Raw genomic sequence first — 19,124 nt, 5'->3', positions numbered from 1 at the left:
CTGAGCTTGTTTGTAGTGCCAGGACTCCTAATTACACCTAAAATAAAATAAAAAAAAGAAGCTGTTGCCAAACAGCATTTGATGATTCGAGTGAAGAAGGCAATAATTAATCCTGCAGGGACAACAGAGGACTAATTAGAAGCAGAGCAGAAATTTTGTTTTTCTTGGGAAAAAAAATGCTTTTTTTCATGAGAGCTCAGATAAGACACCCAATTTACAAACTGAACTGTGACCTCCAACTAATGGTCCTGGCAGCAGCCTTGGATGCAAGCGAATTCCCAGTGATCAGTCAGAAAATGCTATTTGTTTTTTTCTTTTTCTAGTAAAACGAAGTGGTGACAGATAAAAGAGGTGGAACATCTCGGGAAATTCTACTGAAAACAAGTCCAGGACAGGAAAAGTGCCCACATGTCTTGGCATAGCACACATGGAGACGATGAGCAGAGCCCTAGGTCTGGCTGAGGAAATACAGAGAACTTCTGCTATCACTACATGGCACTGGTTCAAATTGCTGCTGGGGGTGAAGTTCACCCGAAGTGTAGCTGGAGTAGGAAGCCAGAGGGAATGATCACACACATGGCAGAAGGTGGTGTCTCACTTGAGTTCTCCTTCTCAAACTGGCTCATTAAAACCCACAAACACCCCAGTCCCTGCCATTCTGTGGAACACTGTGCTGCTCAAGAGTGTACAAAATGGCCACAAATAAAATAAAACAAAATAAAACAAAATCGAAGGTTTGTTTAATAAAATAATGCCCAGAGAATGGCAGAAGGCTTGCCCTGTTATTCCTGTTTAATTTGGAGACTTGTTGCTAAGCCACAGATTGCAAAGGATTTTGTGAGTAGCCCTGTGAGCCATCACAGAGACTGAAGAGGTTACAGAGTCTGGAAAAACATCTAATAATCTAACAGGGTCAGGTGTAAACCTTTGAATGGGGCTAGACAAGTAGGGAATAAGCCTGGGAATGGGGCTTGGGCAGACCCTAGGAATGTGCACAGGACCCATGGATGTGCCCAGACCCTTTGGACAAGCCCAGGCCTTCTCAGAGATGGTGCCCACACATTGTGAGAGGAGCAGGCTGAATCCAGAGCGATGAGAATCCAGAGGGATGAGAATCCATAGGGCTGAGAACCACCTCCAGACCCAGCCACTAATGAGAAACCTACACATTTCCTACAGCCTTAGATGTGCATGTCTGTCAGGGCAGCACTGGAAAACAGCTCAGATGCTACTGATATTGTGATGGCATTTTCAGACACTGTAATCACCGTTCACTGGACTGGGGAGGAGGCTGGAAGAGGGTGTGGGTGTTGTTGATGTATCCATATCAGCCCACTGCTTCCAGAAACTGCATAGTCACTGAGACATTATTCTCAGTGTTTGGCACCAAGTGTGGATTTTAGCTGATGCCCAACGAAAGGCTTAATTTATTTATATGCCATAGTTTTAGAATATGCCAGATTTCTCTGCTGTCTGTTTGATGAGTATTGGCTCTCACAGCTATTATCTTGAAATTTGGCTACACGTTCCTCAGCATGGTATTTAAACTGAAAACCAGAAAAAAATAGGACATAACTAAGAACCTTCAAATTTTACCTCCTGTTTGTGCTATTAAAATCTACAGAATCACCAGATAATAAAACAACACAACTTGGGATTTTTTGGAAACCACTTGGTCCAACCCCCTCTGTTCACAGTAGGGCCAGCTGCAGAGTCCATGCACTGATGCTACATAATTTAGATACTATAAGCCCCTTTCCAGTAGGTTTTTGGGACACTGGAAGAGCTTTGGCTCTCCTGAAGCCCACATTTCCCCCTAGCAGCATATATTTGAGTATCCTCTAATGGCCTTTCCCTGTCCCACAGCTGTCACCCCCAAAAAGTCTGCCAGCCTCATCCTTACACACCACCTGAAGGAAGAGGAGCCTGCCAACTTCCAAATAAATTAATTATGAGGACAGAAACAGCCACTATGCAGAGAGAAGTCAATACTGGCCTCAGTGGAATGTTGTCACCATTTTTGGACAGCATTCTTTAGAACCTTCTCCTCCCTCTCCCCTCTCTCTTCCCATTGCAAGCACAGAGCCAGGGCTCTGCTGTGGCCTGGGCCACCACCTCTGTCTGCCCTGGAAGCTCTTTGGTACAACATCTCCCTTTGATGGATTTCCAAGCCTTGGCCTCTGTCCACTGCATGACACAGCTCAGTGGTAAAACTCCTATAATCCTAAATACCCCAGAGCAGCCAAAGATCCCAAATGGCTGTCAGTCTTTCACTGCCCAAAAATTGTCTGATGGTGTCCCTCTGTGCCTTGGCATTGCACATCACGATGAAGAGCACCTCAGCTGTTACACACCTGTGAAAATGAGGGTTCATGGACTATCCTGTCATGGTATTGAGGTAAAAAGTTAAAAATCTAATCACCACAAGCCAAGAACTGAGCATCTGAGTATATTTATGGAGATCTCATTAACAATTTAGGATGTGAACACTTTGTTTCTGGCTGCATGCTGAGACATTTCAGTGCTCCCCTTACTGTTAGTCACAACCACAGGAAAGTGCTTCTGTGCTGGCAAGATGGTAAGCAGACCCTTTTAGAGACACCTTTTATACAAACAACATCAGTCTGGGAGCTTGAATCATGGGTTGGATTAACTTCATTTACCCCCTAGCAGGCTACAAATCAAGTGTCTAATCTGAAGTTATTACTCTGCAGTAAATGATGAGAGACTGGCACCTCCGGAGCAGGATTTATCCCACCTGTCTGAAACACCTGCCTGGAACGAGCCAGATCTGAATTCCCATTCCAAATGGGTAGGTATAGATCCATATGGTGTGTCTACACATCCTCTGCAAACAGGCAGAAATATACTGTGCTACTGCTCAGTCTGAACTGAATCTGCTCTCAACCACACAACATAAAGTCTTGTCACTGGAGTGGGGAGGGCTGAGCCCAACCTAACACAAAATCCTTTTTAAAGGGCTTTTAATTATGGCTAATTGATGCATTCATGGCAGACAGCCAGACATAGAGTGGGTGCACACCAGTAGTTTCAGACTGTGGGCCAAGCAAGCTCTCATCTCCAAGAAGAAAATAATGACGAAAAGCACTTATCTGCTTTATAGAAAACAGATGAAAAAGTTTGTGAGAATCTTGCCCCAGATTCCTGGCTCCACGTGCCATGCATTATGAGGCTGATTAACATAACATAATAAATAAATACAATTTATTCAGCATGGCCTGGTCAAGCCCTTTTCGAATGCTTCTGCCATTTGAGTATTCAAAATCAATATGTGCCTTCTTGTCCCACTGTGCACTACAAGGTCAATTTTCTGCCTGACTAAATGCACCCAGAAGGATGATTTTAGTTTGTTCGTCATTTGTTAGATATCACAGCACTGATCTTTGCACAATATTCTTTATGTCAGTAAGAACATTCACTGCTTTTCTACCAGAAGAAATGTGGACTTTTTGTCAATTTTAGCTCCATTCAGCACTTTGCTTTAAGAATGTATTTCATCTGGAAATGCATCATAGCATATTAAACCCAGTAAAACACATAGAGATTGTGCTATCCATTTGTACCAAAAAAATTAAGGGATAGTTATAAAAAATATTCCCAGATGTGGAAATCTAGATGGATCAAACTTTTCCTCCTACAGACTATTAAGAGCAACGTTAACAAAATCCATTCAACCCTCCTCTGTAGGAAAATGGTATTTGACTTTTTTTTTTTTTTAAAAAAAACAAAGCAGGTATCACTTGGACGCCACCTAACTTAGGGAAAAAAATATTTATTTTAAGAAACAATCTGTCCTATTCTGACATCCAAAAAGATAGGCTTGGGTTTTCTAAATGCTCAAAATCCAAGTAAAAAAGTGTCAATTTCTCACAATATATCCCTCTATGTCCTCACTCCCAAATTCCACATTAAACCTTTGGCTTTTTTTTGTTTTCCCTTCCAGTTCAGACATCCTTTTCCCCAAAAAGCCTCTAAGCTATTTCATGAGCACAACATCTGTTTTCTGACCCATGCAAATGATGACGTCTGTGGAACGGTCTGTTACTTCCAGAGTGACTGCTCTCAGCTTCGCGAAGAGTACAACATTATTTCTGCAGCTGCCAGTCCTCTGAAACTGTCCTGGGATTCAAAATACATATTAAAGTCCAGTAAGATTATCAGATTCAACCTTCAGGTCACACCTGTGCAACAGGGTTATTCTCCATGTGGTGGTAAATGAAGACTGAACTTGAGTCTAGCAATGAGCCCAAACTTTGGTGCCAGCAGCATCGAGCCCCTATAGTTGTGCTACTTCTGCAGAACAGGGAAAAGAAAAATGGACAAAGCTTAAGTTTGTCACTTCCAGAATCAGCTCTGCTCTAACCCCCATGCCCTGGCAAAGACAGAAAAAAAACGACTTACAAATACAAATTCAGAAGAACTGAATCCTCACTACAACAATTTTTTTTCAGTAATTATCCTGAAGTGCTGTTCTATCTCTTATATGCAACATTACACAAAAAAAGCTATTAAAAGTACTCTAGTTCTTTTGCTTTGGGAAGTGCTTACTCTTCTGTACACATTTTCTGTACATGTTTTATTTCTATTCCAAAGTCCAGAAAGATAAAATCCACTTGTGTGTACGCAAAATGCTCTGGACACACAAAGCACAGGGGAGGTGCTAAGGATGCTGTTCCCAGCGTCTGGCAGGAACATCTGTACAGGTTTGGAGCTCTTCAAGGAAAGAAAAGGAAAGCATGCAGCTGAGAGCTCCCTCCGTGTGGTGCGTCACTGCTTGAGCACTGGCTTGGGTGGAAATGACACCTTGGTGTCCTTATTGCACTTAATGACTACATGAAGTTACTTTCAGTCCAGCCTGAACTACAGGACTGACTCATGCTTTTTAACAGAGAAGGAATGCCCCAGTCACTCATCACATCATGCACAGCGCGAGGGGACAGGAGAGACGAACTGCTAACAACTCCACGAAACAACATGTAATGCTCCCAACATGGATTCTGGAGGCAAAGTCCTTCAGAATTGCACCAGCCAGAGTCAACCCCACAAACTGGGCCTCTCCCAGCACACAGCCCATCCACAGGCTGCACTGACTGTGCCTGTGGGACACCCATCACGCCACACCACTGCTTTCTGCAAGGTAGAAGCTCATTCCACTGAACTTGCAATGGACGGTGTTGGAATATCAGAGCCAAAGCAGCACTAGAAACAGACCTGGAGACACTGTATTTGTTTCACGAACTTGGTATTTTACACTGTTTACCCACTACACATTTGAACCACTCAAGCTGCACTTGAACTGTAATAGACATTCTGGGCCCGCCCAAATGATTTTCAAGGTCAGACTAATCCTGTTAACACATTCTCTCATTGTAAAGTGGCACAAAGTTACACCTGACTTGCAAGATAAACCTAAACAGAGATCCCTTTGCATGCCATGCAGTTCTACCGAGAATGAACATCAGTTACAGAGAAAGAAAAGCAGTCTGTCACAAAGGCAGAGGAATGCCATTAAGGCTAAAGCTTTCTAACAAAGCCAACCCCCATTATCCTGCTGTCTCTTTTGCAGCATCACTTCATGGCAGGTTCATGCATTCCAGGAATTTTAACAAAGTCTGGCCCCCAGACTGAGCCTATGTGACTCAGCTATTCACCAGGCAGCCCTGGGCAGTGGCTGTGTGTCTGTCTTAACCAGCAGACCAAGTCAGGCAAGAACATTCAACACATGAAATCTTGGCACTTAAACTGTACCCACAAGGTCTGTGCAGACTCCAGCAGCCTGCAGCAACCCTGTTAACTCCCTAACCCATGACCCCCACCCCATTCCTCCAGAGTCCCAGGGTAGGATTTATAACAGGACATGGGAGGTCCTGTTGTTTTGCAGGTGCAGGTTGTTCTTGCAGTCCAAACCGCGGCTGCAGAGTCATGGACTTGCACTTGTGTCAGAATAGCAGCTGCAAAATACAGCTGAAAATGTTGACAGAGGCAACTGCAGCTGTGGAGAACTATAATGAGCAAGTGGTCTGATCACCAGGTTTTGGGAAGAGCTGTCCCTTACAGTGGCTTTTTATTCTTCCCTCTTTTTTTTTCTTTTTTTTTTTGCTATCTCTAATTTCCTAAAGAAAGGGGCAGAAACAGGACAGAAAAAACTATCATCGCCCAAAAAGCCTCCATGAGTTAACACAACAGAAGCAATAACTTCTTGGGCTTTCTTATAAGCTTTTGGAGGTTTATGGGTTTGGATTTTTGGATTTCACAGTCGAAGATATGTTCACCCTAAGATGTAGATTCCTAATTGCCACTACTACAAATGATGGTTTGCTTAGGTTTTAGGGATTTTGTTAATTTTTCAGGAAGTGATTTCGTTTAGTCTAGTTTTCTAATGTTAAAAAATGGATCTAACACTGGTGTGTGGTTAGAATACTCACTAATTATAACCATGTATTTGATATACCTGATTCATAGTGATGCCTTGTGGTACATACATGTTTTACTCCAGGCACTTCTGAAAACATGGAATTTCGATGCAAGAGGTCATTTAAGTCAGAGGCAGGGGGAATCCTTTTCTGAAGGAGCCACTGTGCTCTGCTGGGCTGGCCTCAAGATACCTCAGGTAACAGCTCTGAAGCTGCAATGGCAATTTCTGCTATGCATCTTGTGTACCTGGACTCAAACCACAGCAAATAGAGAGGCAAAAATCCCCACCACACTCAGGGGCAGACCCAGGCAGAGTCCAAAAGCTCAGCTCCAAAGAGGACATCAAACAGGATCCAGTGCAAAGCCTGCCCTGCTGCAGCCCTGCAAAGCCAGCAGTGCCTTGAGAGCAATGCTCCAGGCTGGGAGGTGGAGAGTGGGTCTGAGCATGGTCCAAGGCTGGAAGATGCCAATGGGAGTCAGCTAAGAGGAGGATCAGAGCCTCTGACACAGACCTGAGGGACTCAGTCCGTGTGGGACCTTGCTGTGTGGGCACTGCAAGCCTGCTCTTGAAATGTGCCCCCTCCATGCTCTGAAACTTTCCACGAGCCCAAGGCACAAACAGCACTCCAGGGAGGACTCCACCTCCCCAGCACACCCACAACTCTCCCACCCACACACACATCATCACCCAAGCACCTTGCACTAAAGAGAATTTCATCCTGACCAGTTATTTTCTCTCTTTCTAAAGGCAGCTGCAGACTGATAAATTTACTCGTGAAGGAGAGTGGAGGGGTGTTAACCACAGCCTTTTAACTTCAGGCTTTCAAACCTGCTCACGTGGTTCCCAAGAAGCTGAACTATGAGTGTTCTCTCCCTTGCTCAGACCTCGTGCCAAGTCTTTCTGCCAGGGGCAATTGGGGGGACAGTGGGAGAGCAACCTCAATCCTACAAAAATGGGACATGCTAATGAAGATACTGACAGAACTGGACACCACCACTGAGTGCTGCAAAGAGAATTTACATAATGTTACTCTAACAGTTCAGTAAAAATGGCATCAGTAAAAGGAGGCTTTCAAGAAATAAGTTACCCCCAAACACTCAGGGAGCGCAACTGAGAGTTTCTGTTAGTTTCATTTTGTTACATAAATCACCATTATTATTCTTATTATTATTATTATTATTATTATTTCTTACTTACGATGTTAAAAGAGCAGGAGGATACTTGAAATAAAAGGCTGTGCATGCACAATACCCACACAAGTAAATTCCACTGATCCACCCTAGCACCAGGCACAGTGCCCTTCCCTGCCCACTGAGCTGAGCCCTCCCTTTAGAAGGAGTAGGGGAATTCACCACCAAATATACAGTATATCATTGTGGAATGATACCAGGAAACAATACTAACAGGAGCCTGAACATGTCCTTCACATCATATTAATCTACTGCTTAACTCGGCAGAAAAGACAGTGAGAAAGTAAAAGCTCAATTCACCCAGCCTGAGATCAAAACTGTCATGGCAATATTGGCAGGTTAGACCCTGATTCTTTAAATAGTACATTGCCTTTGTTAAACAAAAGTCATTATTTTATTACATAATAGAGATTATAAATAAATGTAAAGTGTGCATGCAGTCAACTGCATATTATACAAGCTATATCTATGTTAATAATTGCTTTCTTTGGCAGGCCAGAATCCAGCTGGACATGCAATATTTACATATCAAAATCCTTGGTGTGTTCAAGTCATATTGGATGCAAGTGAAAATATATATGTATATATATTTACCGTATACACACACACATATATATATATGTATAAAGGTATATATACACCTCTGCATATATACTGTATACATATATACACATAGGTATATGCTAAAAGTGGATTTCATCTTTTTCAGATTCAGGTGATGCAGGCCTTGAAACGCTAAAAATATCCTGACAGGGTATCTGGGGGGGGGACTGGGGTGATAAATGAGACTTGGGGGAAGAGAGCTGGGATACGCTCTTTTCGGACAATATTTTTAAAATTTCTGCCACCTGCTTCTCAAGGGCAGCCATCCTACTGCTTAGCAGCTGGATATCTTCTTTGAGTTCGTGCTTGACTTCCTGCAGCGTGGTTTGTAAGGCCTGCTCAGGAATGGGGTAGAAAGGACACCTAGCATCCGCCTGGATGGGGCTGTGCTCCAGGGGGCTGCGAGTCTCACCAGCTTTATCCAAGCGAAGGTCACTTTTTGTTATTCCACTGTCACAAGAGTCTGTTTTCCTCAGTGGGTTTTTATTTACACCATTCTCCGAGTCATTGGACTTGGGGTCATCGGACAGCAACCCCATGGATTCAGCCTTTGTGACGTTGTTCCAGTCCTCCTTCTTCTCCTCGTGGGTCCCCATGGTGTTTTTCAGCCGAAGCCACCCTTTCCCGTTCCCGTTTTTCATCCGCATGGGGCTGTTCACTTTGAGACATTTCTGGTCTCCGTTTCCGTTCGGCTTGAGCTCCATCGCGTCGCGGTTGTTCTGCTTCACGGCCTCGCTGGTTTTCATGTATGCCAGCGTGGTCTGGATGGGGGTGATCTGGGACACGGTGACCACGCTGGTGCCCGTGATGGAGGCCCCGTTCTGCACGCTCCTGCTTTCCACCTGCAGCTGGTTCCGCTCCGGGTCCATGTGGGTCGAGCCCTGATTGCGCATCTCCTTTTGCTGCTTGAATTTCTGGAAGAGTTTCCGCACAGGGTGGTCCACAGGGATGCTCAGCGTCACCTCGTTCTTCTGGCGCAGGCGCTCCTCTTCCTCCTTCTTGACATCGCTGATCTTCCGGAAGATGATCTGTGGGGGATAGATCCACAATAGTCAGGACCCAAAGGACATTACATACAAACATTAATTTGAGATGGGTAAACAGTCTTGAGAACAGCCATTTTTCTCTTCATTCTTAATTCTGATCTTCCTTTCCATCTTCATCTTTTGTAGTGAATTCAAACAGAGGAGATCAAGACATACTAACTTCAAGATTAGCCACTAAAGATAACGTACATACATACACACACACTTTCTTAAAAGTATACATCAAAAGTGGGTTTCACCTTTTTTCTTGATGCAGAAGATACTACTACTTGAAGAACTAAAAATATCCTGATGTCAACAGAAGGAAAGAAACTGAACAAAGAGAAGAAAGGAATCGACAAAGAACCCAAACACCGTGATGCCAACCTACCCATTATTCACACTCATACCTGCTCCCTCACTGTCTTTAGTACAGATCAAAAGGAAACAGTAATTCAGTGGGGACTACACAGCTGTAAGATTAATTCAATGTACACACCCATTTTTCCAGAGGCTGGAAAATCTTAATGTGCTCAATACTTTTTAGTTTTGCTGTTAGGGTTATGTAGAAGTGGCTGGAGGGTGCAAGTAGATTCCCCATGGGCCACATGTGTGGCTTCACACACTTTGCAAGTGTTTACTGCAGAGTTAGTATGTCTAATATGTGTAGGTGAAGTGGGAGCACCACAGAGAAGCAGTGTACGAGGGTTGTGTGGTTATAAAACCCAGCAATATCCACCATCCCATCATGCCATGCCATTTAATGCTGAGTTATTTCGCCCTGCAGCATGTCTCAGGCTGCTACAGAAAAAGGAATTTGAGCTTCAGGCTGGGGGAGGATCCACAGAGCAAAACCTTTTTGTTGATTTTCTGCATGTTACTCATATGATTTTATTTTTCTTTTAGGTTCATCCAGTTTTCTTGAATGTGGGACTGAGGCAGGATAGGGAAACGTTCTCTGTTTGACAACACTGTGAAAAGCAGCCTATGATTAAATACAAATACGGACTGCGAAGGGATAGTGTGGTAAGAAAAGGAAAACAAAGCCCTTGAAATACACAAATAAAACCCTGTGTCAGTCAGCTGTAGGTTTTGAAATATCAACTGGAGTATCCATATTTTAGTATCTATTTACTTTCAAGTCTCGCATCTTCTGAAGTCATCAGAGAAGTGCCACGATGGCTACAGATCCTTCACTGCATGAATTTGGGATGAGCTGGACTTCAAAGCTTCATTAGAGCTTTCAAATGCAGTAGATACATCCTTGCCTGCTGCTGATAGATGCAGCTGCTTTTAATAATTCGGTTAACTTGCTTATTAGAAGCCCAGTTGAAAAAATATAAACAAAACCAAGGGACAATGACGGAAGTTACTTTCATCTGACTCCTCTGACCTGGATGCAGCACCACATTCCCTCATTTGGAGGCTCCCCTTCATTAGCAGCTGCCCTCATGGAGCTACTCTCTCTGTCTCAGACCACTGGGGAGAGCAAATAATGGAAAGAGAAGTTGCTGTTGATTCAAAGTTGGGTGATGACATTTAATTGAAGCCACGCTCTCTAAAGGCAGATTTGGAAGGTGGGTTGTATGTGATGTTTTGTTTGTGCCTCTCTTTCCCCAGAGGGCAGCGCAGCACCTCTGGCACAGGATGCAACAGGGAAAGCAACCAGCTGCAAGGCTGTGTCCCCAAGGTGTGTCCCAGGGGACATGGCTGGTTCCTCTGCTGGTGTCCCTGTTCGGCTGTGCTGCTCTGCCTTGTGATGAGTCCCTTAAAGCATCTGCAGTGGGGAAAACATCCTCTACCCAATGCTTTTAAAAGCTGTGTAGTGACAGGACAAGGGGGAATGACTTCAAAATGACTGTAGATTTAGACTGGATGCTAGGAAGAAATTATTTACTGAGGGTGCTGAGGCCCTGGCACAGGTTGCCCAGAGAAACCATGGATGCCCCATCCCTGGCAGTGTTCCAGGCCAGGCTGGACAGGACTCTGAGCAACCTGGTCTGGTGGAAGATGTCCCTGCCCATGGCAGGGGGGTGTAACTGGATGATCTGTAAGGTCCCTTCCAACCCAAACCATTCTATCTTTCTATGATTCCCCTGCTTTCTGGCCACAAATCTATTTCACAGCTTGAGCACCCTGCTCTCCTGCAGCCAGCCTGTGCCTGGCAGCTGCTGTCCAGAGGCAGTGGGGGATGCTGGAAGGAGGCAGCTGCCAGCAGCCTGGCATGGGCCTGTGGCACCTTCCTGGCCAGGGCAGCACCGGATATGCCACTGGGAAAGGCAGGAGGTAACTCTGACAACTTCTGTCCTGCTGCATGTTTATAAAGACCAGAATGACAACAACAAAGACCACAGCAGCAGCTTTTGATTCCTCTCCAAAAGCTTGCACTTCACTGTAAACTACGCTCTTCTCCTTTTTTACCCCAGTCCAATCTTGGTTCTTTTGTCCCTTTTCTAGACTCAGTTCAAACCTTCTCCAGACAGAGGTTATCTCCCTGCACAGAATATAACTACCAGTGACTGCTGCTGCTGGATTTGGCAGAAGAAAAGCCAGAACCTCTCTAATCTGACACCACCTGTACCTCATACTCCTGAAGTGGGTCCTTAGGAAAGCCAGGAAACGACTGCAGAGCTTTCTGTCCCAGAACCACATGGCCAGGTGTCACTCGGATGGGTCCAGCCCAGTGGCAGGGGGGTCTGAGCCTGAGCACTGCTGTGACTCAGAGCAGAGCAAACACTTTGGGAAAAGCTGAAAGGGATAGGGGTGCAAGGTGGCAAATGTCATCAGATACACAGTGCAAAACTGGTCTGGCTGTGTGAGACCAAGGACCCACTAACCACTCACAGCCATGAGCTTTACCCCACTTTATGCCCATGCAGTGGAGAAGACACACACCCAAATTCCTGCTGTCACCTCCTCAGAACATGCTCTTTCAGCTTCTTGCAGGACACAGGATGACAGAGCCCTTCAATGAATTATTTCCCTTTTCTCCTCTTGGGACAGAAAGTGCTACAGCCTGGAATGGTTATGGGCAGCTCCTTGGAGAAGCAGGTCTGCTGAATGCTGAATTAGTGCAGAAAATGCCCAGGGACTTGGAAATCCAGTCCAAGGGTTAGCTGAGAGTCAAGAATTCAGGACTCATCTACCTCAGTGGAGCCCTATTTCCAATAGAGCAAAGGTGGGCTGATGCACAGCCCCGGGCCTACTCTCCCCCTTGGCTTTCTCATGTAACCTGTGTGTGTTCATAGCTGTTTGCTATTTTCTTTTTCACTCTGAAATACATAACCGAGCAGACCCTCACATCCCAACTGACCATGTGGGATGATGTCACTTGGGATGGAGACTGAGATCTTGGTCCTCACTACCCCACTGAACTACTCTGCCATCAGGAGGAAATCATTTCACCCCATGGAGAACTTCCTTCTTTCTCCTCAACCAAGGAAGGCATATCCCTAGCACAGCAAGGATCTAGTTTTGGTCAGGAGTACTTGAGATCAGTAGAATCTGTGCAAGTAAAAGAAAAGAAAGATCTTATACAGACAAAGAACTGAGGAAAAAAAACGAGATGTGAATTCTAGCACCAACAGAGCAACAGTTACTTTTCATTACCCATTTTTTCCATATTAGGAAATTTGTCATGAGCTTGGATTTAATCCACCACTTCCACAGTGGTTTAAACTAAGCCAGAATAGTTAAAATGTGTTTACATTTACAAATGTTTACATGGAGATTTCATTCTTTTAATGTCCAATAACTATTACCAGCTATTTTTCCTTATAAATAAGAACAGAAAAACACCTCATGCAATCTGACATTTCCCTGCAGACTGGGAAAGGATTATTTTGAAATCTTAAACTGGATGAGCTATTTCATTTGTCTATGACCCTTTTCAGAGATGTTACACATAGGCCTGCCCAAATGTATGTCCCAGGAACAGACACAAGTTTCAAAAGACTTAATCAGAAGAAGCTGAATTGAGTGTGTGTACAGTTTATCTCAAGCAGTAAAGAGCCACACTCCTGTCTCAAACCAAGTTCCAAATTCAGTAAAGTGACAGACATTAAGTGTAGAACTTAATTTCTTTTATGGATCAGATTGTGAAAGAATGTTCCACGTGACACAAATTTTGTCCCATGGGAACAGGTTTCTGTTTTTCTTTTAGTGTATTTATTTAGGAAAGAAGGGGCAACAGAGGTGACATTAATTACTGAGCTGGCAAAGATGAAGCAGAAGTTAACTGATAGCCAGCCATGGGGACTGAAATACTTATTTACAAGGCAGGCACAGAGGAGACAACAGTAATTTGAGATTCTCCATCTGATCTCAACCTCAGCCTCCTTTTCCTGCCTCCCATACCAAGAGGTAACTCATGTGAGTGTGAACTCCATCCCTTCCAAAGGGGGACCTTACCAAAGGTGCTGGCAATGGACATGTCACTGCTGGAGCAGCTCCTGTGAGGTGTTAGCTCATATAACCAGCCCCAAAGCCAAGTGCAGATGAGGACAACAGCAATGAGGAGTCAGGAAGCCAGCTCAAGGCTGAGACACACACACTGAATTAATGAGTAAAGCTGTGGCCTTTTCAGGTGCTTTGAAATGCATCCCTTGTCTGCTGTCTTTTTTTGTACCAGTACTGTGAAAATCATCCCTCCATGACCTTGCTCCACACAGGAGATCCACACAAAGATCCCTTAATAAGTAACTCCAAGGCAGGTACGTGAAGGGATTAAAGAACTGGTAAAAGTCTTGAAGAATTACAGTAGGTTCACAGAAAATGGTAGGTGTTTGACCAGGGATCATCCTGTCCTGTGCCTGAACATCCCATGCTGTTGTTAGTGGCGTTCAATGTGTGCCTGCTCTTCTCCACAGAAATCCACAGGAAGGGACAGCAATGCATCCAAAGGGCACATAGTTGTCATGGTGATGGATGCAGCCTCTGAGAGGGAGGGAGAGCCACACAAAGCCATCAAAAAGCAAAGATTTTCACAGTGTGAAGACCCTGTCCCAGGAGAACCGGTTTGACTCAGCTCATTGGACATTTCTGCAGCAGAAACACAACACTCCCCACAGCTACATCCACTCAGTAACCCACAGGTCACTCTCATTAAAGCACAGACCAGGCTGATGTCAGTGCTGGTCACCTCTCAAAAGTTTGTTCCCGGGGTAACTATCTTGTCTGCAACAACGTCCTGTAGAAGCCCCATCTCCCTTGCATCTGATTGTTCACAACCTGATGTATTTGTTCAGATCCCTGTATTTTGTTCCTATTTAATACAGCAACACCTTAGAAGGCATCTGAGATCAGCGAGATAAGAATCACAGAACCACAGAATCGTTAAGGTTGGAATCAAGATCATCAAGTCTGAACAAGGTTAATAAATTTGAAGAAATACAGGGCGCTTTTTAACCTGGACCCATCTGACAGCACAGATCCAGAGCTGTACTTGGAAACACTGCAGATGTAGCAAGTGGGATGAGTGGACAAAGTGAGTTGGAGCTTTCCAAGTGATGGAGGCAGGATCTCAGGGAAATGCACCCTTCCTTGGACCACACTGCAGAGCTGGCAGTTGGTTTGCAGTTGGCTGAGACCCACCCAGCAGCTCCTTCACGAGCTTTCACATCCCACTGGAAGGATTTGGACTGGTCCACCTCCTCCAGAAATGTCTAATTCCCAGAAAAAAGGGCAATTAGAGTGTCCTCACAAGGTGTGCTGGTCTTGGCACCCTTTTATATAGGCTTTTTTTTTTTTTTTTTTGAAACAAGAGAGCTGGCTTCCCTTGCCTCCTTGGCCTGAAATGACACGAGCTTAGCTGAAGCTGGCAAATGGATTTTAAAGTTTTGGGTGGTATAACCAATATCCAATACTGCAACAACACAGATCTCATTTTCTTGGAAATAATGCTACAAGGCTGTACAACAGAAATTTCTGTAAAGACGTCTGCAAAAAATACTATTAATTTTCCCATCTTGGAGTGCACTGTACAAAAGTAATTTACGTTTTTGTCATGCTAATGTGGAAGGCAGATTTGTGTCAGATCCAGGATTTAGACACAGGATACCCCAGCGCAGACGAGTGTGCTATTTCCTGGTCCTGAAAATACATAATACATAAATACATTTCCTGCTCCATAAAATACACCCAATTTCCACAGCACAGACACTCAGAACAGCGCTCACCTACAAAGCCTCTGTCTGCATCTGAACTCACCCTCCAGGAGCCCTGCACAGCGGAGGGAGGAAGAAAAAAGCACTTGGAAGGTGTGAGTCATTTCACCTGCAGCTGGATGTTAAAGCAGGTCAGACAAGCTGTACCCTGAGATGCCTGTTTGTCTCCTGTGCCTGTACAGGGAGCTCCGCGCCTGTCGCCTGTGTGCAGACATCCTCCACAGATGGTGGAGATGGAGGATTCAAATCCCTAACTCTGGCAGTGCAAATGTCAGGGTTTGGTGCAGACTGTGTAAAAAGCCTCCTGTGAAGTTTTTCTCTGTGTATGTGTGAGTGTTCTGCACCCTTCATCTGATGCTATTTTTATCCCCCCCCAGCACGTTGTGGTATTGCCAGTTCCCAGCCGGGATGAATTCCCCACAGCCTCAGGGCCCAGCCAGTCCTTACAGACAAATATTATTATTTTAAAAGCTGCAGAGGAAGGACAAGCCACAACTGCCTAGGAGACCCTGCCAGACTGGTGGCTCTCAGTGAGAGCTTGTGGAAAACCAAATGGTTTTGCCTGCACAGAGCAGCTGGATGAACCACTAACAGGGAAAGGAAAGCCACCCTTGTTCTCACTAGACTTCCCAGGCAAACTTGCAGCACAGGAATGGAGCTGCCCACAGCCCCTAGGAAATGGGAGACCACCTGAAAGGTGTCTTTTCCTGTACACCCACCCTTCTGCACTGCAAACCTCATCCCACTCCCAGATGTCGCAGGATAGATCCTGCTTAGATCACTGCCACCACTGGCACTAAGCACCAACACACCCAGCAAACCCTTCCCAGGCCATTGCTCTGATGGGCTCAGGGGGGTCTAGGATGCTTCATCCTGACCCATCCTGAGTCCTCCCCTCTAGGAGCCTTTAGTTGTCAAAACAAGGCATATCTGGGATCCTCTTTTCTGATATTATGAAAACTAGGCCAGTCAAGCCCAATTTCTAATGTATAACCCTTGGTGAAAAGGCTTGCTCCAAAACCCAAGTGCTTTTAAAATCTAGGCAGGTCTCAGAGAACATGACTCACTATTAATACTTGATGTTAAAATGCTTTTAAATCTTATTTTTCAGTTTTTTTTCAAAAACCTCCCAAGAAATTACTAATACCTAATTCTAAAATGATTTTAAATCTTATTTTTCAGATTAAAAAAAAAACAAAACAGAACTTCCATGATGTTAAAAAATCTTCCTTTTGATTTACATCAATTAAAATGCGAATTTAAAAAGTTAAACTATGAAAGACTGGACAGAAATGGATGAATAGGAAATGACCTCACACAAGCCTTTAGGCTGCTTCCCCTAATTTACTCCTGCAAATCTCCATAAACTCTTAGCTCACTTTATAAAGCTGCACTCCAAGGATGCAGAGTAGATGGTTTGAAATGATGGCTTTATTGTTCTTCTGCTCTGTACACTCCTCAGATAGCTTCACTTTGATGTGAAATTCAGCCTCAAAAACAAACTGCTCTAACAACTCTTTTAATTGCTCTCCAGTAAATTCCCCTTAATCCTCCTGTCCCAGGAACTGTTTTGTGTTAAACCACTGCTCCATCTGTGTGTGAGACAGGAATCGCTGTCCTTGGCTGTGCAGTGAAAATGACTGACTGCTGAGCAATTAGTTAATCTCCAGGATAGGGATGTTTCACTAAACAGTCTTTCATGCTGGATTTTGGAGGAAAAGAAGATTTCTGTAGGTTAGTCTTCCGGCTGCTTGAAAGAAACGGTAAATAATAGCCTTTCTGCAAATTTCCATTGATCCTGACTTCACAGCCACGGTAGCTTGCTACAGCAAAAGCTTCCTACCAAGCAGATTTTAATTTTGCTTTGGAGAAACTGTATTCGCATACATTCTTCCTAAGCAACTATAGAATTGACCTGTAAAAGATGTGATGATTTCCAATCCAAGTAACAAAGTGATGTCGCTTCAAGAAAATGAGAATTATTTCCATGATGTTGAAAAAGCCCTTTTAAGGGATATTTGATGGCATTTTATGTGCAAGGAAGAGGTTCATTCTTTTATGATGACTTAATGAAGATCTTTGTCCCCCAAGTTGCTAATCTAAAGAAAAATCAGGACGTGTAATGAGGGAGAGACCCTTCAGAAGAGCACAACAGCAGCCAATAACTGATTTCCAAAGTCCAGAAATTCCATCATCTCTTTACTGCTTGCCCTGTGGTTTAGAAATTGATTACTGTAGGTCAAATTTTAATCTGGTTCCATTTTGTGTTCGCAATCAATTCTCACAGTACCTGAGTACTCTTGCAGAGAGACATCTGTGCATGCTGGCAGCCAATTAGGCTGATCTGCATTTGTGAAAAAGCATGAATATTAAGAAGAAAGTGGTTGAGAGTTTGACCCATGTACTTCATACTTGGTATGGATCTGAGGTCATCCTGATTTCATTTAAAACATGTCTGGATGGAAGAAGGAAGAGAAGAGAAGCAGGCAGAGATCCAAGTCTCATTTGTCACTTCCCCGGTGCACCGTGGCTAAACACACAGAGCACCAGGCTGGGATTCACAGGGATGGATCATCCTGCTGGCCTGACCTTCAGCCAAGTGGGAAGTCCTGTGCAAATCACTCTGCCTCTTCATGTCTCCATCTCCGCCAGTGTAAGAGAGGATAATAACACTGCCCTCATTTCCCCAATTAACTGGAAATCCCTCTGTCACTGCTAACTATTTACAACTGAGACACTAAAATCCACAGCTGACAGCAGAGAGAGGTCACTGTGCTGGCCTATTACCAAAACTGAGGCAGTTCATTAAAAAAGCAGTCATTGAAAAAATACACATAGGTGTTCTCAGGGTTTCAGCTCAAGATCAAGGGCCCAAGGCACTGCTGCCCTAAGACGTTTAGGGCAGTACACGATGGATGTACAGTGCTACATGAAGTCCTGTCCTCATCCCCTGAGACATCAATCCCCTGATTCCTGATCATCTGAATCACTGAACATGTGTGATTACATGTTCAGCGAAGTGTGGGCTGGGCCAAGGAGTCAGATTTCCAAGAGGAAGGCCAAAACCTTTTCCTCCCTTGGCACAATTATACAGATTTACACCAACCACAAAGAGTGTTAACTGAGAGCAGCTCAGTCTCCTGAATCAGGAGCTCTCCCATTCTTTCAGCCACCCAGGCCTGAGCACCTCCTGCCCAGAGATGCCTCCATCTTTTCATATCCCAGGGGAAAACAACTCATGGATTTCCTGGGGCTGCAGGTTCAGCTGTTGTCTCTGATGTCTGCTGGGCTCTGCTGCTTGGAAAGCGAGGCTGAAGAAGGGCCCTGTGCATCGTTGGAAGTGGGGAGCTTTGCCACTGTTTTTAAATGAGACTCTGAAATTGGAACTGATCACTTATTTTTCCCTCACTATTTTCTGCTTTCTTTACTGTAACCAAACAGCAGATGCTTTAGCATGTTGCAGAGCAGCCAGATTCAGAATGATTTCTCCAATACTATCCAAATGAGCAAAATGCACCTTCCACATACAAAATTATTTCAATCAATAAAAAAAGGCTACTTTTTTAATGAATTTATGGTGGTTTTCAACTGGGGTCTGTTGCTGCTTGGCCTTGTTTAGGGTCAGTCTGTTGCACAGTAAAATATTGATCTGTGTGGTCTCAGAAGGACTGTGACCATGGTCCAAACACACGCAGTCTCTCTTGGG

The 19,124-nt window shown here is 44.4% G+C and overlaps 1 protein-coding gene across 1 annotated transcript in view; it reads right to left on the bottom strand.

The window, feature by feature from the left end:
• Window positions 1–323: 323 nt before the first annotated feature.
• The window catches only part of KCNH5 (potassium voltage-gated channel subfamily H member 5), a 144,821-nt gene continuing 126,020 nt past the window's right edge, over window positions 324–19,124 (bottom strand). Inside the window, exon 10 of the mRNA XM_042047621.1 lies at window positions 324–9,257. Within this exon, the coding sequence (XP_041903555.1) occupies window positions 8,310–9,257 (948 nt within the window). The 3' untranslated portion in view covers window positions 324–8,309. The remainder of the gene's footprint in view (window positions 9,258–19,124) is intronic.

The sequence above is a fragment of the Corvus kubaryi genome, unplaced genomic scaffold (genome assembly GCF_017639235.1).
Source record: "Corvus kubaryi isolate FWS band 111438036 unplaced genomic scaffold, C.kubaryi_AGA036_p1.0 66, whole genome shotgun sequence".
Classification (NCBI taxonomy): domain Eukaryota; kingdom Metazoa; phylum Chordata; class Aves; order Passeriformes; family Corvidae; genus Corvus; species Corvus kubaryi.
Note: the sequence above shows the minus strand (reverse complement) of the source record. Positions and strands in the feature narration are given on the sequence as shown.